The sequence below is a fragment of the Semicossyphus pulcher genome, unplaced genomic scaffold, assembly GCF_022749685.1.
Source record: "Semicossyphus pulcher isolate SPU_LCO1_2020_fin unplaced genomic scaffold, fSemPul1.0.p SCAF_18, whole genome shotgun sequence".
In the NCBI taxonomy this organism is placed as follows: domain Eukaryota; kingdom Metazoa; phylum Chordata; class Actinopteri; order Labriformes; family Labridae; genus Semicossyphus; species Semicossyphus pulcher.
This window is the reverse complement of record NW_027211691.1, coordinates 20,174,269-20,192,857: the sequence shown is the minus strand read 5'-3', so window position 1 is coordinate 20,192,857 and position 18,589 is coordinate 20,174,269. Positions and strand designations below refer to the sequence as shown.

At 39.2% G+C, this 18,589-nt stretch overlaps 2 protein-coding genes across 2 annotated transcripts; both read right to left on the bottom strand.

Moving 5' to 3' along the window:
• Positions 1 to 360: 360 nt before the first annotated feature.
• Positions 361 to 4,211, bottom strand: LOC138595683 (ADP-ribosyl cyclase/cyclic ADP-ribose hydrolase 1-like). The gene is made up of 8 exons (XM_069667052.1): positions 4,057 to 4,211; positions 3,787 to 3,907; positions 3,538 to 3,673; positions 1,452 to 1,525; positions 1,057 to 1,130; positions 732 to 815; positions 510 to 596; positions 361 to 415 (listed from the first exon to the last, which is right to left on the bottom strand). The coding sequence occupies exons 1-8, from the start codon at positions 4,209 to 4,211 to the stop codon at positions 361 to 363; spliced, it is 786 nt and encodes a 261-aa protein (XP_069523153.1).
• Positions 4,212 to 10,198: 5,987 nt separating this feature from the next.
• LOC138595907 (ADP-ribosyl cyclase/cyclic ADP-ribose hydrolase 1-like) lies at positions 10,199 to 17,690 on the bottom strand. Its single transcript, XM_069667412.1, has 8 exons — positions 17,474 to 17,690; positions 15,594 to 15,720; positions 15,343 to 15,478; positions 13,118 to 13,200; positions 11,677 to 11,750; positions 10,921 to 11,007; positions 10,733 to 10,816; positions 10,199 to 10,655 (listed from the first exon to the last, which is right to left on the bottom strand). The coding sequence occupies exons 1-8, from the start codon at positions 17,641 to 17,643 to the stop codon at positions 10,598 to 10,600; spliced, it is 819 nt and encodes a 272-aa protein (XP_069523513.1). The 5' UTR covers positions 17,644 to 17,690; the 3' UTR covers positions 10,199 to 10,597.
• Between the last annotated feature and the right edge of the window lie 899 nt (positions 17,691 to 18,589).

The following is an 18,589-nucleotide window of genomic DNA, read 5'->3' as shown; positions in this document are numbered from 1 at the left end:
TATGGGGCGCCTGCTCTGCCAACTGAGCTAAACCAGCGCCCCTCACTACAGGAACACAAACACATCATTCTTCGCTTGTTTTCTCTCTTAAATCAAACCAGACAAAGCAAACAAAAAACGTTTTGCTCAGATGATTTATTGTACAATTACACTCAGTCAGACAACATTTGCACATTTGAAAGATCAGATAACTGCATGATCCGTTCTTCTTCTCACCAACATTTTTACCTCAAATCTGAAATTAAATATCTGAAAATCTAAGAAATTAAAACAAATTTAAGACCTTTTAAGATCTTCTATTTGGAGATGTTATGACGTGTCTTGTCTAACTGTGTAGTTTGAGATGGAGTGCAGAAGCCTTCACCAGCACGCTCCACAGGTCTTCTTTTCTCTTACGCACGTCTTGATGTGTGATCTACAGTGAAGCAAATAACAAGAGGAATTTACATGAATGTTTTTTGACAGCAACAGCAGAGTAAAATGTTACTCGTGACCTGCGGTGAACTTACTGAGTCACTTCCTTGCAATCATAAACAATTTTTTTTCCTTTCAGGATATTGTTTAAATTCTTGAGTGACTCGTTGTTGCACTGACCCCTGAAAAAAAGAAATGCAGGTATATCGGCCTTTATCAGTTTGTCTTTGTACTTATTTTTGTTATTAAAAGAAACAGCAGGAGCTGTTATCATCTTATCAAAGAAATTAAATTAAAAATTAATAAGGTAAACATACTTATCCTCCTTAACGACCAGAACAACTGTGAGCTGTGTCACCTTGGGTGATTGAAGATTTGCAACCTCATAAAGTGCAAAGAAACTAACAGCAACAACAAAAGAGCAACAGTTTAGAGGAATACATCAAATCAGCGACATAACGCAAAGCAGCGTTGAAATGTTCAAGTGAAGGACTGAGAGAAGTAGCTTATCTTATTTCAGAGGCTCGTAATGTCTGTGACTCACACTTGCTGACATCCCAACATTTGTGCGTATGAAGCAACATTAAAAAAGTTTTTCATCAGTGAAGAGTTCATGAACATGGCATGTGTAGTGCTGCTTACGTCGTAGGAAAGTATGGTGCAGGTCTCTCACCATCAAGCATTGCAGTGACATGACCACAGGCATATTGTCCGATCTACAGACAGAAGAACATCGTGGTAAATTTAAGAATCATTTTTTTATTTATGTGTACACAAACAGAGTGCCTCACTTAAAGGGCAGCATTATTCATACGTGTCCATCTGAACTTTCTACGCTACATGCCTCATGTCAACCATGTCTCTCAGTCAGAATGAATGTGCCATGTTGCTCCCTGGAGACCAACAAAAAGCCTCATTGATGAAGAACCAGGCCGAAAGGCCTCAGTCTGTCCTTCAACTTTGGTCCATCATACATGTCACTGACTGATGAACTTACTTGGTTGTAAAACAAGTGATTTCCTGCTGGGTATACTTACCGTGATAGAGGCTTTTTCCCAGAATGAGCTTACAGGGTTGGGCTTCACGTCCGTACAGTGCTCAGTGAATGTTTCTGTAATGACACACATATAAAGATATTTATAAACATTACTCTTCACTGTTGATGCTTCAGTCTACGTCTGTGTGATCGTGTACAGACTTTAGGCTTCACATGAAGTTCCTCATATAACTAACTGTGATCACAAATTATTCATTTTTTTCTCAGAAGCAGACAAAGAACTTAAAGCCCCTGGAAACCCAAATCCACAAAATCCTTCTCATTATACAATTTAAAGTCTTATGTACATACTTGTAAGCATGTTAAAAGGTTTAGAAATTACTTTTAATCCAAACTGGAGTTTTTGCCATTCTTACTTTGTTAACTTCCCTGACGCTGGGGTTAAATTGGGCGTGGTCAGTGAAGATATTTATGTCGTCAACAATTTTCTCGAACCAATCGTGAAATAATCAACAGCAGTTGCCCCGCCCTCACAGGTGCAATAACACTTCTGGGCTCAATCCCTCTCTCTGAGTCTGCGCTAACTCGTGTCCACATACCTTGAACATCTCTGCACACACCTGTTGCAGTTACCTACCTAACGATCGCCTTTTTTCCATGCCTGTGTGTGCTGTCCCCGGGTGCACACCCACCATCTGAGATGACAACGTGTCATTCTTTTATTTTGTAAATGCGGCGGACTTGGAGAAGCAGCAGTGTTTCCGCCACATACATTTAATGAATTGTTGCCGCCGCTGCTTCAGAAGTTGTAATTGAACGACTCTTTGGAGATTTCCGCTGCAAATCAACGATCGTCCATCCTCTCCTCATTGAGGAAGAGCACTGAAACAGTGAACTCGTGAAGTCTTTGCAACCACATAAACAACCGCGGAACCAGTTTACTTCTAACGGCAAAAGAGGGTCCGCTCCGCATCGCTGACATCGGCATACATGTGCAGTTCTAATACGCAGTGTAAACAATCCACGTGCCCATATCAGCTGTGCGCTCAGTATCAAACTCTCAGCTCCCTGGCGATCTCCCTCCAGCAAGCTGCACAATATTATACTGAAATGAGGAGATATTGTCTGTCTACTCCGTACGTCCCTACTGTTAATACATTGATTGTCGCGCTTCATAAAGCTTATAAAAGGTGATGTCATTTGGTAACGATCGATCGTTTAGGACGCTACGTCATTAATAACGTCCCTCGTGCACACGCGACTCACGTGAGGACTGAATTGCGAAAGAGAAAATATGTAACTTTTGTGACTTAATTAAACAGACTGCTGATGAAGACAGTCAACACAGCAGACAGAGAGACAGACAGAAGCGGGGGCGGGGGGGTTGAGCGGGGCCCGTAGTGGTGCAGGGAGCGGAGGTGCAGGTGTGGTGGGGGACTGAAGCAAAGTGATCAGGTTAAAGTAGTTTGTGAATTAAAACTTAATGAGGTGAAGAAGAGTGTACAATTAAAGTGTGGAAGTAAGAAATAACCATCTAGAAAGAGGGTAAGTAACATGTTATGTGCTTCTCACAGAAATCATTGATATATGAGATTAATTGAAATCAATTAATTACAAAGCCTGTAATTAATTAGATTTATTTTTTTAATCACCTGACAGCAATAGTTTTGATATGATGTGCACATGCGCACATACCTGGGTGGTGCAACACCCTCTACCCTGCTGCTGAAAGTCCTAGAGGAAACACTGCTTTCCCATGCGCCGTTGTTGTGTTGACAGTTGCCATGAGAACTCGGACAGGCGGACCCCGGCAGGTGTCAATCAACACGGGAGCTGCCACGCCTGCACAGTCCTGAGAAATTGTCTGCACAGCCAAACGAGCTGTTTTTCAAGAAGATTTTCTAGTGGTTCTGAACGTTTATTTTCACTCAGATTTTTGTGGATGCTTTATGACACACAACTGATATCATATATGCATTTTTGCTATTTCAAGCTGAGTTTCCAGGGGCTTTAAAGCTGGAGTAGGAAAAACTGCAAAAGTAAGCATGTGTTACATGCATGCTAGTTGATCCCATATAGCCTGCTCAACCAGGCCTATGTGATGCACAGTGACTTATGAGTCTTACCCTTGTTGCCCTTCTCTCCACACCATTCCAGTTTATCCAGCACATGCCCCAACAAAGTGTCCTCCAAGGTGAAAAAACACTTGCTGCTCCAAGCAAACTCATGGGCTATTTCATATGTGCCGCTCCAGAGCAGTGTCTAATCCAAAAAGAGTTGATGTGACATGGTTAAATATACAAACTAAAATCTGCTTTGATGAATGTGCATGAGGCTGTTGACAGAGACAGTTGTGTGATGATGTGGATGTTTACCTTTTCACATGGATGTGTGAAGGGGGTCTCAGCAAAGACTTGATTATAGTTTTTCTCAGAAACCTCATTTTTATTCTTCCCTACATAAGCTTGTTCAAAGGTAGCCAGTATTTTTTCACAGCTGAAAAATAAATGTGAGTAATTAGTACATGAAAAGTTGATCAGACTTTTTTTTTTTTACCCATAATGAATGACTGTTTTAGCTAAAATGATGCTTGTACACAATCATCAAATGGCAACAACTTTAACTGAAAATGAAAAGACACTTACATTTGTTTTTTCTCTGGAAACTCCTCACACTTCTTCAAAAATGTTGCCCTGAACTCGGCTGTTTGAGGAGTCAGCAGTACCGAAGGAACAAGGACAACCAGGACAACCATGATGGTGACGGTACCATCGATGGGAAAGGCCTTTTTGGACACCATCTTCAAGCTTTGTCTGTAGAATGAAGCTCTGTGGAAGTTTTCTTCTCTCAGAGCTTTTTATATAGAAGTGCTGTCACCTCGGAGTGTACAATAGACATGGGAGGGGAGGTCTCCAGCACACAGAAAGTTTGTATGCAATTATGATAAAACAGTTCCAGTATCTAGGCAAATTCTTAAAACGACTGCACCTCTGTTTTAAAACTATACAGGGAATTCTTAACTGTTTAACTGTGTCTACATGTGTCAATTATTGGTTTCTCATAATTAGTGTCAAAGACTATTTCAATTTTATGAAAACTTCTAAGGAATCGACAGCTTTATCTACACAGTAATATTACTTTATTACATATAAAGAATAATAATACTTTGTTTCAAAAGTAAGTATTTGTATACAAACATCCATAATCACACATTCATCTGTATAAACAGCCTTATGGACATTAATCAAAGAACATTTTAATAATCAACTGGACTTAGTCAGGCACACAAAGGTATCCACCCATCCATCCATTATCTATACCGCTTATCCTGTTCAGGGTCGCGGGGGGCTGGAGCCGATCGCAGCTGCCATTGGGCGAAGGGCGGGGTACACTGGACTGGTCACAGGGCCGAAACATAGAGACAGACAACCTTTCGCACTCATACCCACACCTATGGGCAATTTAGAGTCACCAATTAACCTTACAAGCATGTTTTTGGACTGTGGGAGGAAGCCGGACACCCCGGAGGGAACCCACGCATGCACGAGGAGAACATGCAAACTCCGCACAGAAGCCGGGGTTTGAACTGGTGACCTTCTAGCTGTGAGGCAACAGCGCTTACCACTGCACCACCGTGCAGCCCACACACAGGTATGTGTATATGAAAATTAACTCTTCATTTATCTCGCACTCTACAATAATATTCTTTTGTCTGCAAAAAAAAACTCACAACTACTATTCAAATATTTGTGAGCACAGCTGCAGGGACATGATGGATACAATTTAATTTGTAAAACAATAAAAGAGATATCAATGTCCGTTCTTCATTTTAGGTTAATCATTATGCCTGAACGGGATGTTTTATTAGCTGTGTTAACTTCCATGTAAAAGCTGCTACATGCAAAGTCAAACTGACAGAATAATACAAAGACGACTCTCACTTCTCTGGCCAACAAACACTAGTATTGTGTTTGACTTTTATCTTACGTCATTATGTTCATAGTATCTGCAAACTTTTAACTGTTTACATATTGTCCAAAAAAAATCCACTCCTGGCAGTAAAAATATGATTCACATTTTATGATTAACAGTTTCGGCATATATAAGCATGAGCTGATCTGGCTGGTAATTGAGTAATTTGCCGTTGCCGTTACGAAGCACAATGCTGGAGTCATGCAGTGTAGTTATGTTAGAGCTAGTTAGCTAACCTTAGCATGCTCGCTAACGTTCTGACAACCAAAATACTATCCGAGTGTGTAGGTCAGTGTTGTTAGTCTAGCTTGACAAATAACATTGCCACCTAACATGATATTAACTTAGGTATGTTGACAAACAGTGTTGATTTGGGACTACATGATGCCGGTTAACATGATACCGGTCAATGAACACGACTCCTCAGTGAAAAGTTTCTGTTGTGTTATCAGACATATTGTTTAGTCACCATCAACTAAACAGGCTCCACAGCCTTTATATGTCTTGGAGATGATGCACTCCTTTATCTGAGATCTACAATGAGAGACAAAATAACAATTTATTAGATAGATAGATAGATAGATAGATAGATAGATAGAAAAATAGATTTGTATGTGTACTTACTCAGGTACTTCCCTGCAAGTATATTCTATTTTTGAATCCAGTGTGTGGCGTATGTCCTGTAAATTCTGAGAGGAGCAATTTGACCTGTGTCAGAAAGATACATAAAAAAAGGTTTAGTTTCCATAGTCCAAGCCTGTCTTCCTGCTTTTTATACTTTTATCACTTGTTTTATCACCATATTCACTGAACAGGGATAATGTGACCATGCACAGAAAAGATCACAAATGGTGCAAACAAAATGTAAAATTAAAAGAAAAGAAACATGAAAAAACATGATTGAAAACATCAAAAACAAAATCTTACACATAGTTGTGTCCGGTGACCAGAATTACATTCAGGTACGTCACTTTAGGATGTTTTAGTTCCAGTAGCTCAGTCTTCCCAAATGCACTATCAGCAAAAACATAAGAAAGTAGTAACTGTTATAAAAATCAATAATATTACATCAAATAATTATCGAAGCATCGGCATAAAGCAGCACACTAAGTGTTCATTTTGTTATTTTTGGTTCACACTGTGGCCTGAGGCTGAGACTATGTTCTTTCCATTGGTGGTCATAAATCTCAATTGATCACTGTGTCCGGTGGAGTCCCCCAGGGTTCAATTCTGGGGACACTATTATTCCCTTTGTACATGCTCTCTCTTGGTCAAATCCTTCATGATTAAAATGTTGCTGCTCACGGGCGACACATTTACTTAGCTCTTTCACTGAGTGACTTTGGTCCACTTTGGCGTGTTCAGAAAAGGGGATGCACATGTGATTCTTATCATCAATAAATGGTCATAAATGTTCTTACAAATGTTGACAGGGGAAGCGTAACGCTCACCTATTGGGATCAAACGGCTTTGCTACGGATCCATTTAGCATTGCTGTTACATTTTCACAGGCATAATCTGCAAACTAGAGACATAAAGACACTATGGTAAACATTAACCTCAAATAATAATTATCGACCTCTGTTACAAGTTGTTTCACTCCAGTTTCTTCTCAAGTTTTTGATTATTTGTCGGCGGCTTACTGCAGCTGAGGCTCTGCTCCAGAATGAGCTCACAGGGTTGTTCTCACAAATATGACGTCCTGGGCAGTCGGTTGTGATCGTTTCTAGAACACACACATATCACGGTTTTTGCTTTCGCCATTTTAATGTTGTTGATAAATCACAGTCACAGACATTGGATTATTTTGCAATGACAATTGCATTTTTAAAAACCTGTATTATCTTTAATGTCCAAAAGGGGGCGACTCTGGTTATAAAAATATCATGATCTCTATCACTTCTATTCTTGAATCCTTCTTCAATACAGCATGATGTTCAATAATAATGTTTTAATAATTGTGATTGACAATAAAAGCAACTTGAAAAATGTCTTGTGAACCAATAGGTTGTACCAAAAGACACTCTGGACTCAGGAGTCCACTGTTTATAGTACATTTTGTCAAGAGTCTGTTTGTTGCTAGTGAAGATTAGCATTTAGGGATGATCTTGCTAACCAAGCTAGCACTAGCTTTAGCTGATAACTATAGCATTTGCTTATCTATCATTCCTCTCAAGCAAACATGGTAACTCCTGACTTCATTTGTTTGTGATGTAGTAATGTCGATTTTGCTGCTTTAAAATGCAAATCCAGCGACCAATGGGTGACAGCACAGTGGAAAATTCCAGTTCTTATACACAGTATATGGTTTATTCCCATGTTTTCCTTTCATCTCAAAAGTCTTACCATTGCTGCCTTCCTCTCCACACCATGTCAGTCCGTCCAGCACAGATCCCAACAGAGTGTCTCTCAGGATGAAACAAGAAGTTTTACTCTCAGTGTATTTGCGGACCAGATCCTTTGTTTTACTCCAGAGCATTGTCTAAAGAAAACCACACGATATCACATTAGAATTTTACAGTTTGAAAGCAGTCTTCACTGACTGGACAATGTGCAAGAGACATTGATGATTGATATTTACCGTGTTGCACGGGTGTTCAAAGGGGAGCCCGGCAATTAAAGGGTCATAGGCTCCCATGGAAACGTTACAACTTGGCTTTCCTACGTAGGCTTGTTCAAAGTTGGCAAATAAATGCTGACAATCCATTCTGAAAAATGAATGAGAATGAATGTTATCTGAAATGTTGCTGCATACTTAACTTGAAATCCTCTACATATTGAAACCAACAAGATACTGGTTCCAACTAAAGTTTGTTAACAGTTTGAACACTTCAGTATGCCGAACTAAAAAGTGTTTGAAAAAGAGAAAATTTACAAAAAACATTCTTACTTGTTTTTCCCCACAAACTTCTCACACCTGTCAATGAAAACTGCTCTGAACGTTTGCGTGGGCGAGCGCACTAGATGCAAGGTTACCCCAACGATAATCCCAATGGCAACAACAACGAAAACAACACCAAGAATTGCGCCTAATATCCATCGCCGTTTCTTACTAACGGTGCTGCTCTCTTCGACCTCCATTCAAAAGTCTCAAAGACTTGAGGAAGTCGAGAGATTTAATTTAAGGTAGCAGCAGCTTCTTGCTGCTTGAGATTTAAGAGCTGTTCAAAGGTCATGAGGAAGCTTTGTCAAGGATTGTAAAACTACTGCTGTTGCTCACTTAAACTACACCCCTAACAAAAAACACTATAAGTATTAAGCAAACAATCAAAATACCCTTTTGCATTTACAATTATAAACAAGCTTTACATGTGATAAAAAGCTTCCCAGTCATGTCCACGGATGCTTCACTAAAAGATACAAAGGTATGTTGGCGTGTTGTAAAAACTCAATCTGACTGAATTAGGAATTATAATAGTAATTGTTATCAGGCTAAATACAGTGTAGGAGAGGTTGCAGACATGGGACATTAGCATGCATTCAAGTTATGGCACCTGTATGGGAACATTCAATGAATAAGCCTTTAGGGGGCAGTACATAACACCAAACCAACACCTGGGACTACTTTCTCTGTGAGGAGTGGCTCAGTACAGGCGCAGTTTAGTGTTAGGATTTGTCTAATTTGTGTCTTTCATCTCGTCCTATCCAGTGATAGTGTAGCACTGAATTTGTTGTGTGTAATTATGATGTAGTATAGATTTTAACATGTATCTTCCTGTGATTTAAAGCCCAGCCAGCAGTTTTCTCTGTCCACTTTGGTGGAATATTTGTAAAGTTTATCCATTTTCTTTCTTCCTTTTAAGACATATTTAGTAGGACATTTATGAAAGGGATCTGTGTTCACAATACAAGCAAAAAAACAATCATAAAAGCACTTGTTAACGTAAATGCACATAAAAAAACATGTCATTATATTATCTACATACTCCATTTCAAAATCTAAAGGGTTTGAGGGGTTTTCTTGAAGATCTCACACTCACTGTGTGGGTACAATCAGGGGCAATTGCTGCTGTACGTTTAGAGCTGTTCAAAGTCCGTAGAGGAGCCATCACAGTACTATAAAACTTATTCTTCCACCCTTGATGCTGCCGGGCTCTGCTTATTGATAACACAGGACTTTGAATGATTTCAGTTGCATACTTCATATAAAGCAAAATGCTTCAAATTAAATCAGAAAGTTCACAAAAGATATGAAATACAAACAGCAGACAGTGTTTCAGTTGTGGTCTTTCTTTAAAATAAATATGGTCTTGTTGATTACTTTTTAGCATTATAACAAATTAAATCCGTAAAATTACATAAGATTAATTACTTATTATTCAATGTGTCCCTATAGTGCTGGTTGGTAGTGTTTGCTCTATGATAGAGGGAAGTGATAGACAGGAAGTGTGGGGAGTAGAGAGTGGGGTATGACATGCACCAAATAACTGGCAAACCAGGAATCATACCTGTGATCAGTGCGTCGAGCACTGTAGCCTCTGTAGGGCGCCTGCTCTACCAACTGAGCTAAACCAGCTCCCCGATTTCTGTTTGTTTTCTTCTTCAAAATCATAAATGAAATAGGTAAATACAATAATGCACAAGATGTAAATGGACTGCACTTTTTCAACCTTTCACACACACATTTATACACTGTTAGCAAAGGCTGCTATTCAAAACTGCAGCAGCTGGGGATCGAACCGATTGGGAGAAGACTCCACAGATGTGTGACTTTTCTTTCAACATTTTCTCCTCAGTGCTGGTTTAGACTTTTGTTGATAAGTGTTACGTGTTCCCATGTGCTTAACCGAAATGATTACACAGAAAAGAGACAACTCCACATCCACAGATTTTCTCATTTTATTTAAAAAAACATTCGAATTCTGCCGCCAAGTATGAGAGAGATTGTCAGTTGAACATGATTAGGTAGCAGCTCAGGTATTTTACCCTACAGTACATGAGAAATACCCCTCTCTTTACTCTTGATAGAAATCCTCCCGATCATGCCCAGAAATGTTCCACTAGAATGTACAAAGGTGCATTGTTATATATTAAAAACGTATCAATGCCAATTATGTAAAAAGACAAAAAGGCAAACTGGCCCAAAGGTAGAAAAAGCACATTATTAAATTTACAAAGACAGAAATGAAAATAAACTTAGTACAAATATTCTTTACAGCTGGTTGTTGTTGTGTCTTTTCTTTTCAGACAGAATAATCTGACTTTCACATATTTTCACCAGCAGGCGTGACAGGGTATCTCTGTATTGGAGCTGCACGCCTGAATCTGAGCTCTGTGGGGAGAAAAACAAAAATAAACAACTGTGTGACAACAGAGTCAGAAGCGTGGTCACAAACATGCCGTACTTACTCTGACACCTCTTTGCAGTTATATTTAATTCCTTTATCCAGCTCTTTCTGTAAATCCTTTAAAGATGCATTCGAACAATTTGACCTAAAGAAGCAACAGAAAACATGAAGTAAATAAACCACTGTGAAACAAGAATCAAATGTATGATTATGACAATAATGTTGCAAAAGTCTTGAGGAAAGTCTTACACATTGTTCTCCTGTGTGACCAGAACAACATTCAGACTTCTCATGTTAGCGGAGTTGAACCTCTTGACCTCGATGCTCCCAAAAATACTGACAACAAAAATAAAGAAATATAACATTTATATATTGTGTTATCTTGTGTTGTGTTAACAAGCTAAAAGGTAAAGATGATAAAAACTTACAACTTGATATTGACAAACATTTATTTACAGATGTTTCTGTAAATAAATGTTAAAACATCCCCTAGACAATTTGTCGCCGTCTCATGTGACCTGTGGCTGAACTTCTTCAGCTTAACCTGGGTGTTGCTCTGCATTATCAGATAATAAAGCCGACTGACTGATAAAATCTGGTGATCCATTTTCTGGGTAGTGTTACATTAGCAAGTTACGTAAGGTCATGTTGCATAACATAAAAAAATATACAGAATGTACCTTGTGTTCATTTTTTTTTTGTTAATTTTTTCCATATGCTTTCCAAAACTTTTTACTTAAATGGATCACCAAATGTTTTCCTCACTTGGGCTTCCGTACATGGGACTACAAAGTTTGTGGGTTAGCAAGAGTCAAGCTTTACTGTTGGATTTAGAGCACAGGCAAAGAATACCTCCAACTATAGAGGAAAGGGATATGTATCGGAGATGTGGAGGCAAATAATTGAGCAATAATAATAAAACATTTTTTATAAATACAAGCTTTATCTGTGGCCTTTATCTGTGGTTGTCTTATTAACTCATGGAAGAAGTGCAGAGCAACTTACCTGTACTGACTGAACGGTGTTGCAATGGATCCGTTTAGCATCGCTGTGGCGTCACCACAGGCAACTTCTGCAAACTAAAGATGCCAAAAAAAAAAAAAGAATAAAATACACTTAATAATAACAATGCTATCAGACTGTAATTTTACTGGGAAGTTCCCCTCTGCGTTGATTTAAAATCTGGTAACATTTTGAAAAATACCAGGTGGTGTGAGGACTTTCCCACGCAAGGAAATATTGCAGAGAGGAGACAATAAGAAAGTGAACACTGACACATTCCAGGAATAACAACAACTGGAGGCCATTCTGCTCTCTAGAGACTTCACTAGTAACACCACCAACTAAGTTACTCTTTAAAAAAGTGATCAATTTCACTATGAACACATGCACGAACCCAACTTTAATGCTGTCTGTGTAGCACTTAAGCTGTTGATTTTCTAACACAATCAGATCAATAGTCAAAGTCAGGAGCCCTGAAATACCAACCATTATTAACGTCTTTTATCTTTATCTATGTAGTACAGCAAAGTCTGTAATGATATGTTATAGTTCTACTTTTTTCTAGTGAAGCTGAGGTAATTGTGTTGTTATTCTTGCTTATTTAATTCATTTGGAGTCGTGTTTCTCGCCACCTGATGAATGTAAGTCCAATTTGTCCTCCCTTTCAGCTCTGTTTTTGGTCTCCTCCAGCTACTAAGGGGATACCTGACTCTTTTGTTGGTACTGCTCCAATTTGTTCACCAGCTTGTAGCTAACCATCCATCACTCTGTTCTGTTTGACGTAATTCAACGCTATGAGAGCAGTGACTGTGAACAAATACTGTAAAATCAAAACTGGGCAGCGAGCTAAAACTTGCTACAACGCTGTGTGAAGGTGAGGGGAGTGGCAGTAGAAAAACATTCTTATCTGTAGGGGATGTTAACTTTGATTCGCCCCTTATCACACCAATCTTGTAGCTGCTGTCCATTCTTAAAGATGCAAGCAGCAGCGACTATGTGAGTTAAATTATCTACATTTATGGGTGTTTGTGCTGTGCTATAATTCATTTTTTATGAATATAACACTTTGTATGACATGCTATTTATGTCTTGTTTTATCAAGTCAGCAGTTTTACCTTGGAATGAGTGTGCTTGCTCTGGTGAATATTTATTTCTTAGACAGAATCAAACCCAGCCAAACTAAACCAGGACTGCTCTGAATGTGTGGGTTGCCACTGCTCGCTCAGGAGAGAGCTACGCAATGTGGCTCCATGGAGACCAGCACAAAGCCTCATTGATGAAGAACCAGGCCGAGCGAGTTTCTTTTCTCCTCTCCATCGTGATCACTTATGCCCAGGAGAGATTTGCTTCACCTTATGCTCCACATGTGTGTTATTTTATGTGCTGCTTGATCCCAGGACTGTCTTATTTATGACAAAAGTAGTGAGTTCTTGTTGTAACTTACAGCAGCTGAGACTCTGCTCCAAAAGGAGCGCACGGTGTTGTCGTCACAGTCCGCCCATTCTGGGCAGTCAGACGTGAACGTTTCTGAAACAAAACACAAAAGGATTCAAGCCTTTTTGTTTTCGCCTTTTCAATGTCAATAAGAATTTGCTTGAGTGAGCTGATCACTTAAAACATGCAACTGCAACCTCAGGACACCACAATCTCACAGTGAGAATTACATGAGAAGATTGATACCACTCTCATGTCTGATCATTAAAGTAATAATCTTGAAGATTTTCATGTAAATAAATGTCTGTTAAGTCTCTATCTATCTCCGAATGAGGTAACACAATGGTGATTGAGCCTATGGCCCACTGATGAAAGCCTCTGCATTTGCAGTATTACAGACTGGGTGTCTGTGGCGACTTTTGGGGAAAAAATCACAAGCGATGCCCAGTTAGTGACGCGTTTTCAGCCAGCAGTGGTTGGTCTGCCAGAGAGGGTAGGCGGAGCTAAACAGTAATCTACTATGGCTGAACAAACAAAGAAAAGATGGATGACTACAGATACAACTTCAAAAATAAGTGAAAATCCAAAAAAAAAGAAACAAACTCGACGCTCAGATGAAGCAAACAGTCTAAAAAGGAAAGCGACCGTCAGCGAGGAAAATCAAGAGTTACAACCGGAGCCAACCGTGGACGTCACACATGCAGCACTGTCTGGATATCTGGGAAGTGTGCTCCCGCAATTACCGTTTATCGCCATGGGTGGCGCCAAAGAGAACGAAACTGAGCTTTTCGAGATTACAACTTTATGTAATGAATAATAAAAAACTAATCATAAAGCTACAGTCAGCTGCTCGTTAGCATAGCTTAGAACAAAACTCAGTTGCCTGAAAACAACTCTTAAGCTCAGTAAGTCATTCTTTGTTCAGTCTCGCCAAATACCAAAGTGTAAACACAACACACTGGTTTCATTTCCTCAACTTGTCAACACTGTTCGGTCATCAGGCAAGCAGTGGAGACCGCTGCTCGCCGAGCTAGCTAGGCGTTAATGTTTCCAGTCTTTGTGCTAAGCTAAATTAAGCTGACCAGCTACTGGTTGTGCTCGCCTGGAAACCAAACTAATCTGTAAGCTCAAGTTTTACTTGCTCTGGCAGCTTTGTCTAGCTTCCCTCCTGTTCAGAAAGATTTCCTTCTGACCTCATTTAGGTCTGGCCAATCGCAACCATTTACCTAATATGGGGCTGACATTAGCATTAGCACCGTTAAGACATTTTTTTAAGCAACCAAGATGGCTAATCCTGATTTAAAATGTCTGAATTTGCGATGCTGTGAATGCTCATCTACTGGATAGTAGTTTATCTTACATATTAATAATAGGTGATGGTTACTAAATCACATCATGCCAAACATCTGTGTATTATGTTTTTACTAGAGGCCATATGATTTAGAAGGTGAAGCCAGCTACCTAGCCTAGCAGCCAACTGCTACCTCACACATTTTACTGCTCTGATTGGTTGAAGCGTCCCGAGGCTTTTTGTTCTGCAGCTGTTGATAACGCCTTAAGGAAATCTTTAATGAGCTAAGAAGGTACAGACTCATTTTTTGCTCATTTTCCTTGCGATGCCAGGCTGGGTGGTAGCTACATATTTAGCATACAGACATGAGTGATAGGCTAACCAAATGTATGTTTCACAAAATGTCAAACTATTCCTTTTACATCAGCCTCTACAAATGAAAAAGGATGACACTTTCCAATATTTTAAAGTCATTTAAAAGATGATAGGGAATTAAAACGTTTTGAATATTTAAGGCAACCTGAGGTGTTCAAAAAACAAACAATTACTATGATATAAAGAATGCGCTAAATAATAGCTGGGTAATATTGCATAACAATGCCCATGATATGTGACCTTACAGTTCAAGTTCAATTTCTCAGAGAGCTTGTGCCAAACTGCAACAGCTGCAGGCCAAATGAGCCACAGTGATAATGGGCTGAAAAGACGTGGCATGCTTTAATCTCATATTAAGTAACTCTAGGTGCCAGAACGAACACCTCTGGCATGAAACATCAGCAGTTAGTATTATCTCTCATGTTGCAGAGGTATGCAACACACATTCAGCGTTGTTGCCTTGGATCACCTTCGAACACCTTTTTAGATGGTAACTCTTCATGCTGTGTACTTTTTGAAAAATAACTTAACCTGAATCTAATTTAGACCCAGTTTTGAGGTTGTCTTACCATTGCTGCCCTCCTTTCCACACCAGGTCAGACCATCCAGAACAGAACCCAACAGAGTGTCCTCCAGGGTGACAAAACAATCCCTCTTGTCAGTGAAGTCATGCGCCACATCCTTCGTTTTGCTCCAGAACATCATCTAAACCAAAAAAAAGTCAATATTTAACATCGTCAAATGAATTATTGTGTATTAAAAAAGAAGTAATGACTGAGTGGTGTGCACAAAATCAAGTATTATGATGAGTGATGATTACTCTGTTGCATGAAGGTTTGAAGGGGGCCGCTTTGATGAGAGGGTCGTAGGCCTCCATGGGAACTTTACAGGGGTCCTTCCCCACGTAGGCTTGTTGAAATGCGGCCCATATCTTTTCACAGTCGTTTCTGAAAAATAAATGACAGCGCTGATTCATCACAGGAAAGTGGATCGGCTTCATTCTGAGGGAAACGCAGCTCCAAATCTGGTATTTACGATTAGAGACATACCTTCTATTTTGTGTTGTTATATTGGAAGTCGCGTTTGGATAAAGTTTCATTTGACAAAGGAAACAGGAAATATCCCTTAATCATACCGTCTGGCAAAAATGTGTTGGTTTTATGTTTCCTGGAGGTCAATCATTTTTGTTAATGTTATATTAATATTATCATTCTTATTATAAAGAATTTACATCAATGATTCGATGTGAAACTTCGAAAACGCAGGACCAAACCTGGTGCAGTTTGTCACACTTTTAGAGACACACCCTCAATTTTGTGCTGTTATGTCGTAAGTCCTTGTGTTTGAATAAAGCTTATTTGCTGTATGTTTTGACAAAGTACCTACTATTCATTTGCCAAAAAAGTAAACAAAAACAGAACAGGAAATTCCCCCATCCCCTGAACATAACATTGGGGTTCATTGAAGTCTTAATTTACACCTTTTCTGTGTTGGTTTTATGTATTTTGTAGTGACACTAGTTTTCTACTTTATCAATAAATGTATTAATATTCTCCTTATAATAAACCTATGTCAAAAATGTGACATGGTAATAACAGCCTGCATACTATACTTCCACTCATAATTGGCTTAATAACAATAAGCAACAGAGAAAAAGTGCTTACAGTAATTTAGAAAAAGACACTAACCTCGTGCAAACCTGCAGAGTGCAGGAAGGAGAGCGGCCAATTAATCATTTACACACCTCAGGCTGAACCCAAGACATTTACTTCCAGATAATCTTGAAAGCACTTATTATTATTACACAAGTATAACTTGAGTAATACAAATATGAATCATTGGTACTTTAGCTCCCAGGATTGCTTCAGCTTGCACGCACTTGCGCACATACTTCTACATTTCATTTTATTCTGTGCAGGTTGTCTTCTAACAGTTAGGGAGCATCCTTACAGCTTACACAGATATATAGTCTAATTAAATTGTTCTGCAATTAATTATGAGGGTTATTATGTTAAGTTTGAGGTGAATTGTATTATTGGGCAGACAAAATAACAGAAACACCTGTCAGTTGCATCACCACAAGCGCATTTACTCAAGTGCTGTACATATTTGACACGTTTTACCTGTTTTTCCACATTTCATACCATCTCTGAGGCAATTATTGTACTTTTTATATCCTTCCTGTCCAGTGGAAACCGTATGGTGTAAACTACCCAACTGTATATAAGGCAGCTAATATTAGCATAACCTTAAATGTCTACAGCAGTAAAATGCAACATACACATTAGAGCAGCAGTACATCATCATTTATAATCACTGATGGGATCATTTTACTGCAGAAAGACAACTTTTACTTTTAAAACCATAAGTGATACAAACTTTTGATTGAGTGAGTCTTAATTTCAGGATATTTACAGTATTGCATTAGCATTTTCACAATAAATACAGTTTAAATCTGCATCTCTATAAAACTGTTTAAATAAAAACCAATATTATAAAATTAAATTAAAAAAACAACTTTTTTTTGCCGGACTGTTGTGTTAGGTCTAGCTATGTGAACCTCATAAACTGCCAACTTATTCTAAATTTAATTATTTTAATTTCAAAGTTTTGTAAGGAAGCCCTGCTCATCGCTGGGATGAGACCCCGTGCTTCTGTTGTTGCTATTGTGTACATACATTGTTACAATTACAAGCTTACCCTTCGAACTTTTTACATCTGTCCATAAATGTTGTCTTAAATGTTTCTGTTCTCCGGCTGAGCGCGAGCCCCAGAGCGACACCGAGGACAATAATCAGGAGCAGGACAATTAGAACGACACAGCGTTTCGTCCGTTTCTTCTGCCGAGGTCGGTACCCAACAGGCTCCATTTAAAAAGCTCTTGAACAAATTAAATGTCGCAGGAAGCTTGGGTGTCTAACTCTCGTTTGTTGTCACACAGGAGCGCTCCGGCGTCTATTTATAAAGAGGCGTGCAATCCCTGCGCGCGCACGTACGCTAGCTTGAGGCTATTTAGACTGTGCTGCAACCAGGAATCTTTTATGACATGTGGGAGCTGCGAAAACTGAGGTCCGCGGACCGCAATACTGAGAAGCAGTGATGGACATTGTACTTTACTCTAGTAGGTTCATTGAACAGAGGTGGATGAACTACTCAAATCTTTTAATCAATAAAGACAAATGCAAAAGGATTACCATCAAAATATGCAACATAAGCACCAAAAATAAAGTACTCATTATTCAGGAATGACCCCCTGCAGGTTAAGCCTAATTTATGTTAGTGAATTATAGGTAGGCTAATGATTGCTGCATTAACATAGAATATGTACATTACTTAAAGGGGCCATATCTTTTCAATGGATATTCTCATTTTTGGGTGTTTATTGTTCACAGTGAAAAAGTGAAAACTGCATAATTCTGTGTTTTTCCAGAATGACATTTTTAAAAAGGTCGCCTCTGAAACGGGCCGTTCAGAACAGCTGCAGGTTTCTACAGATAACCTAGCCTTCGCTGGAATCGACCTGTCGTCATTCACCGTCATTCACCTCAGGCTGCCTTCTCGCACGAGCCTGTAGTCAAGTCGTTGTCAAGGTTTCAACTTACCACTCCAATACCTCCTGGTGGGCAATTCTGGCTCGTACACATAAGGCCGAACAATCGATCCTAGAGCAGCCATGTTTTCTACAGCTTTGGAGAGACAGTGCAGAGCGGCCGCTCCCCCACGTGGGATCGCACATGTGGGGGAGGGGCTACGCGGTCACTCCAAATACTAAAAATAAAGCTTGTTCGTCTGAAAAATAATGAAATTAAAATATGT